This window comes from Myotis brandtii, unplaced genomic scaffold, assembly GCF_000412655.1.
Source record: "Myotis brandtii unplaced genomic scaffold, ASM41265v1 scaffold698, whole genome shotgun sequence".
Lineage (NCBI taxonomy): Eukaryota > Metazoa > Chordata > Mammalia > Chiroptera > Vespertilionidae > Myotis > Myotis brandtii.
Window position 1 is genome coordinate 1,161,599 of NW_005370731.1, and position 6,930 is coordinate 1,168,528.

General features: G+C 57.2%; 1 protein-coding gene across 1 annotated transcript in view; it reads right to left on the minus strand.

Annotated features, from left to right (window-relative positions):
• Positions 1 to 19: 19 nt before the first annotated feature.
• The window catches only part of STX1B (syntaxin 1B), a 20,967-nt gene continuing 14,056 nt past the window's right edge, over positions 20 to 6,930 (minus strand). The window contains exons 6-10 of the mRNA XM_005882065.2: positions 6,628 to 6,736; positions 6,370 to 6,443; positions 3,862 to 3,999; positions 3,652 to 3,762; positions 20 to 3,393 (exon numbers count right to left, since the gene is read on the minus strand). Of these exons, the coding sequence (XP_005882127.1) occupies positions 3,313 to 3,393; positions 3,652 to 3,762; positions 3,862 to 3,999; positions 6,370 to 6,443; positions 6,628 to 6,736 (513 nt within the window). The 3' untranslated portion in view covers positions 20 to 3,312. The remainder of the gene's footprint in view (positions 3,394 to 3,651; positions 3,763 to 3,861; positions 4,000 to 6,369; positions 6,444 to 6,627; positions 6,737 to 6,930) is intronic.

The following is a 6,930-nucleotide window of genomic DNA, read 5'->3' on the forward strand; positions in this document are numbered from 1 at the left end:
GAAGTGAGCACGCAGCACGCCCGCTGTTGGATTGGTTGCTATTTCTCCCGTTCCACGGGGCCCAACCCGGCCCAGGGTGGGGGTAGGGGGCTCTGGGGACAGGACATGCAGGGCTGGGGAGAGAGGGCAGAATTTTCCTGTGTTTTATCCATTTGCAACTTGGTCACCAATAGAGAGAAATGGGTCTCTGAGGGCGAACAGGAGAGGGCGGCCTGGCTCTGGGCCCCCAGCCAGGCCCCAAGAGTCCTGTCCCCTCTGGAGAGGCAAGGGAAAGAGCTCTAGAAACCAAAGGAGAAACAGAGGGGGCGGGGCTCATGTCAGCAAACACAGCTACATCACGTGACACGCCAGCGACACGGAAACACACGCCAACGCACACGGCTGCACAGCGGGCAGGGGGCAGGTGGGGTGGAAGGGACCGGGGGCCACCATCTTGTCCTTTGCGGGGCGGGCTGGGGGGCAGGGTGAATGCATAGAACACATCATGTACACACGCTCAAGGCGTGGCATGAGCGTGCATCGACCCACAGGCACATGGGATGGACACGCGCAGTGTGCTTTGTGAGAGGCAGAGCTAGGGCGAGAGGGGGAAGGGAAAGGGAAGCGGTGAGCCCTGGCCAGGCCCGGGACCACCCACGGGGCACACATGGTTGTAGGTGTGGAGGGTGGGCAGCACACACTCCTCCAAGACCACGTAAAAGACACCCCCCCAGACAACACTCCAGAACACACGGGACACAGCAGCCAACACGCAAACACATATGAGGCTGGGACTTGTGGAGGCTGGCGCACAGCAGACCTCGGGATCCTCTGGTCTGACGCTGGGATGGGCAGCTGTGGGCCTAATACCACGCCAGGAGGCAGCTGCCTGGCTCCAGCCTCCGGGTGGCCCCAAGGCTGTGGGAGTGCGGGAAACACCTGGGCGGAAGGGTGTCCTGGCCGGGCAACCGGAAGGAAAGAGGGAGCGGGGGGAAGTGCTGGGGTCCTCTCTGACGTCCCCAAAGAAGTGAGAAGGGAGCGGGAGGGCTGCCGGCAGACACAGGGCCACTTCCTGTCCTGCAGAAGGGCATTCTGGGAATGCAGTCGGGCACCCCTCTTCAGGACAGCACAGCTCGGGGTTTACATGTATTGGCCACACACAAGCAGAGCCCAAGCAGCCAGGCAGGGAAGAGCTGGCATGGGGGTGGGAGGGTACTGTGTCCCAGGTCACATCTGCATTGTCACACACACACACACACACACACACACACACACACACTTCACATAAAGTGGAATCCTGGGAAATGATCTGCACACAACCCTGAGTCCTTTACCCTTGCCCACCCCGAGGGCAGGGCACTTCCTGTACTTGGGTGTTCAGTCCTGTATATGTGGGTCCATGTTCCTCAGCCACGGAGTGCGGGGGCTTCTGACATCCTTCGCTCAGGTGCCTCCCATCAGCCACCAAACGCACGAACCCACATGAATGCCTCCTGGAAGGGCCAGCGTGAGAACGTTACTGATGAGGCCAGTGTGGAGAGGGACCCCAGACAGCTAGGGAATGTGCATGTGTCGCCTACACAAGGGAGGAGCTAGCCCTTTCCTCACCATCAGAAACCCAGGCCTGTGCCCACCCTCAGGCTCACCCTGGTTGGGGAGCAGCGATTGCAGACATTTCAGCAAATGTGTCCAGGGGATGGATCCCGGGACTTAGCCCATCCAGAGTGGCTGCTGCCACACTGGCCACTCCAGTGCACCTGCGACAAACAGCTCCCCAAACCAAGGTCCCTGAGACGGAGCCCAGAGCATCAAATGGGGCGAGGGAGACCCATATTCTGAGGTAAGTGTGCGGGAGGCAGGAATGCTCATTCCCTAGCTGTCTGGGGTCACTCTCCGCACTGGCCTCATCAGTAACGTTCTCACGCTGGCCCTTCCAGGAGGCATTCATGTGCAAATGGGGGCAGGCCTGTCGGGGCGCCATGCCCATGGTAGCATGCACGTGTGCTGCTGTGTGCCTGGGTGTGGTCACCTACACGAGGCCTCCTGAGCCTGGGCATGATGAGCACACGTGTCCCAGCCCTCACGGGTGCGGGCCTGTCCTCTGGCCGGGACACAGAGGAAAAGAAGCGCCTGGCTGTGTCAGGGCTCTGACACCTGGCAGGGCAGGACGCGCCAGTTGCACAATGTTGATGTTGCAGCGTGTGGCCATTACCAGATGCTGGCAGCAGCTCCGGGGAGAGAGGGAGGGGCAAATCAATCTGCATAGACAAGCCTGGATGGGGCGCGAGACCTTAAAGAGAAACGTGTGCGCATATATAAACGGGACCGAAACACCGTGGAGCAAGCCTCCGTGCCAGTGCACACACACGCTCACACGGACCGTCCACACAGCGTCCTGTGCCCGCCCAGCCGTGTCCAGGGCGCAGCATGGATGCTCTGTCTGGGGAGACCTGCCAGCACTTCAGGCAGATCCTGAGACACACACAGTTCTCGCATCATCAGCTGGGGAAATGCACATGTATATACAAGCCAAGCGAGGTTATTTATATGTGTATGCTTCCACTCACGTTGGCTCAACTCCAAGGCTCACCACACACACACACGCACGCACACACACACACACACACACACACACACACACTCTCCCCCGGGACCCAGGCCTGGGGTGACTAAACCAGGAAGATGTGCTCCACATCTCGGTGGGGTGCCTGCCATGGCCCGTGAACTTGGGCCTACCTGGATCCTTTGGGAAGGGCACGCACAACCTGCCCCGTTTGTAGCAGGTGTGGGGGAGGGGTGTCAGTGGAAGAAGTGCTATTGCATTAGATTCAAACACTCAAACACAAAATCCCATGTACACAAATTATGTGTCCACAGATCTGTGGACACACACACCTATTCACAGAAGACAGAGCAGGGCGTGGTGGGCTGCTGTGTGATCCCGGCCACAGTCTACACAACAACCGAGCGAAGGGGAAAGCTAAGACGACACACAGACAAGGTGGGGGCAAGAAGGGTGCTGTGGTGCTTCTACACACGTCTGTGAACGCACACACACACGCTGGGGTGTCCACTCGTCTCGAGCACGTGCCGGCGGCATGCATGTTGGTGTGCATGTGTAATCACGCCTGCTGCTATTTATGTGGGGGGAGGGTCCATGGTGCAGTGAGGTCCAGGGACTCCAGGGTCTGATGGGGGGGGTGGGGTAAGGAGAGGGCTGCCTGGGTCTGTCTTGGGGGTGAGCCTGGAGCAGGGGATGGAGTGAAAGGGGTAGTGGGGGTATTGCTCCCGATGTGGTGGGGGAAGGGTCTGGGGGAGGTAGGGGTGGTGGGCCTACAAGCCCAGCGTCCCCCCAATGGATGACGCCAAGACCACCCCCAGCACCACACAGCAAATGATGATCATGATTTTCTTCTGCAGGCAGAAAGGGCAATGGGACAGGAGGCGGCGAGAGGGGCAGTTTAAGAGAAAGAGAAACAGACAGAAAGATGGGGCGGGTGGGGTGTGAGGGAAAAGAAGAGGGGAGAGAAAACAGAAAAACCAAGAGGTCAGAGCCAGAGATAAGGCCTTTCAGGGAATTTCATCACTTGCCTCAGCCCTGGCCAGAGCCCCGCCCCACCCCGCCCCCCAGCTCCAGCCCAGCTGCCCACAGGCCCTCCCCGCCCCGCTCACCCTCCGGGCCTTGCTCTGATATCTCACGGCTTTCTTCGTGTCAGACACAGCTCGCTCCACGTAGTCCACGGAATGTTCCACGTTGTATTCAATTCGGTCAATCATCTCGCCCTGCAGAGGGTATGTGCATGGGGAGGCGTGGGCTGGGCTGGAAGAGGGAACCGGGGAGGGGGGCGGCTTCCACGTGGCGTGGCAGGGCAGAGGCCGTACCTGGCTTTCCACGAGCATGGCCATGTCCACAAACATGTCGTGCAGCTCGCGGATGCTGGTTTCCAGTTTGATGATCTCGTTGTGCCTCGTCTCGATCTCATTCAGCGCCTGCTTCGTCATCTGGGAGTCCATTTTGATCTAGGGCGATGCGGGGGGGCGGCTGCTGAAGACCACCCTTCACTCCGTAAGAGCTCAGAGCCGGCAGCCAGAGCACTGGGTCCAACCCTAGCTGTCACTCACTAGCTGCAACCCCGGGCAAACGATCTAACCTCTCCGGGCCTCAGTTTCCCCACCTAGAAAACGTGGGTAATAATAGTGCCCACCTCACGGTCGCTGTGAAGATTAGAGGAGTTAATATGTGCACATTGATAAGAACAGTGCCTGGCACACAGGAAGCACTAAAGACAAGTTTGTTAAATTACAAGAAATAACACTTGCCCCCAGCCCTCCACCTTAGCCCAGGGCCGCCTCTATCACACACACCACAGAAGCTCTGGGAAGGGAGACAGAGGTCCAAGGCCCCACCAGTATTCGGGCCCCTGTCTGGTCAAAGGAAGATAGAGAAATGGAAGAAGATACAGCAGAGAGAAAGGGGTGGGGGTGGGGGGGGTGGGGAGAGAACAGCAAGCAGAGAAGGAGGCCCAGGTGAGAAGGCAGGGTGCCCACAAGTCCCCTGGAGACTGTGACATGAGAAGGGGGAGAAACAATAAAGGGGTGCACTGGCGCCTCAAGAGTCGGTGGAGGAGAGACTCCTCCCCAAGATGCCCGGCCCGAGCCCGGCCGCTCCCTTCTCGGAGATTCACTGTTCAGACCACACCAAGCCGCTCCTCTGCTCTGAAACCTGCCAGGGCTCACACCTTTATCTTTTTAAAAAATATTTTTTTATTGATTTCAGAGAGGAAGGGAGAGGGACAGAGAGATAGGAACGTCAATGATGAGAGAGACTCATTGATCGGCTGCCTCCTGCACACCTCCTACTGGGGATCGAGTCTGAAACTGGGGCATGTGCCCTTGACCGGAATCGAACCCAGGACCCTTCAGTCTGCAGGCCGACGCTCTATCCACTGAGCCAAACCGGTCAGGGCCACACCTTTATCTTAGCAGTCAAGGCCCAGGCTCCTTTTCTACCCTCATCATTTTCTACCCAACAGGAGCCAAAATCATCCAATGGCTGTTTGGTAAGTGGTCCACTCTCCCTGTCTTTGTCCAGTCTGTTCCTTTGTCTAGGGCAGTGGTTCTCAACCTTCCTAACGCCGCGACCCTTTAATACAGTTCCTCATGTTGTGGTGACCCCCAATTTCATTGTTACAAACTGAACATAATTAAAGCATAGTGATTAATCACAAAAACAATATGTAATTATATATGTGTTTTCCGATGGTCTTAGGCGACCCCTGTGAAAGGGTTGTTTGACCTCCAAAGGGGTTGAGACCCACAGGTTGAGAACCGCTGGTCTAGAGTGTCCTTTGCCCAAACGCTCCTTGTCTCTTAAGGCTCAGCTCAATGCCACTTCCCAGGAAGCCTTCCCTGACTGTAGAAGTCAACTACCACAGCGCCTGTCTGCATCTTGCACAGCCCTCAAGCAAGGTGTCAAACCACCCTGCATTGGCTGGTTAACTGGCAGGGCTCAGCTCTGCCTTCTTAGGACCACTCACCAGCTTCCCTCGGTCCTCAGACAGACAGACAGCCTAGCAGAGCTGCCTGAGAGCTCCAGGCTAGTTGCCCACAATCAATTTGCTAGAAGCTAATTTAACAAAGGCCAGTTATCTAAGGAACAAAATGCTAGAAAGTCCCTGAACATACTTTAACCTGGTCTAGAAACCTTACGTAGAACCATTCCACCACCAGAAGCATAAATAGACAGAACTGGCAGGCCAGGGTAAAATTCAAAAGAGAAAGAGCCATTCCACCACCAGAAGCATAAATAGAACTGGCAGGCCAGGGTAAAATTCAAAAGAGAAAGAAGAACTACAGCTGGGGGAAGCCCATCCATTCACATACAAGATGACAAGGGCAGGACAGTGTGCAAAACTAAAACAGGGTTTTTTAGAAATTTTCAAAAGGCAGGCACATTAGTCATTGGGTGAAAGAGCCTGCGTCAGTAGGGCGTTCTGCATCTTACCACCGAAGAGTCCGGATCTGCACCTCCACCGTGGATTCCAATACTGGCTCTGCCCCCAGCTATGTGACCTCACCTAGTTACTTAACCTCTTTGGGCACCATTTCCTCCCCCGTGAAATGTGGCTCCCTCAGAGGGCTGTGGTGAGGACTGAATGAGGTTAGTAGGTAAATGTGAATGTGTAAAGTGCTTAAAACAGCGCGTGGCACACTACTGTTTGCCATTTCATGGGGGTGCCTTCCTGCTCTGCTCCCATGGATTCCCCAGCTCCGGATCCAGGCCTTGCGATGCCAGTTATTCCAGGTGGACTTAGGCCCTTCAGTCTAACCTACGTTTGGGGAGGAGGTGCAACTGCTTTACAGAACAGACCCACCCCCGCCCGCGCTCACATCATCAGTGAAGATGGCCAACTTCCCGCTCTCCAGCATGTCTTCCAGTTCTTCGTTGGTTGTGGTCCTTCCGGCTGTGGGGAGGAAGGACTCCATGCTCAGGGGCCGGGCCAGCCTGCGCTGAGGCGGTGGGATGGGGCAGGGACCCGGGACACCACCCTCCCCTGGGGCCCTAGGCCAGGCGCCCCTCCACCGAGAGGAAGGGCCTGGAAGGAGGCTTGGGCAGGCCTGGGGAGTCTGGAGGGGAGGCGCACGCACTGATCTCCAGCTGCCGCTGGATCCTGTCCTTGCAGCGGTCCCTGTACTTGGACTGGGTCGCGTTATATTCGGTCATTACTTCCACGAACTTCCGGGAGAGTGTAGAATGCTGGGGTGGGGGTACACACATCAGGAGGCAGGGAGCAGAGACCAAGGGGGAGCCGTTAGTGCACAGGTGGAGTGGGGAGGAGGGGTGATCACGCCCCACCCCAATCCCTCACCAGAGCACAGTCCCCTGCCGCTGGTCTCCCTATCTTACGCCCAAACCAGCGGCGGCCGGGGCCAGGGCATTAGGATGTGACC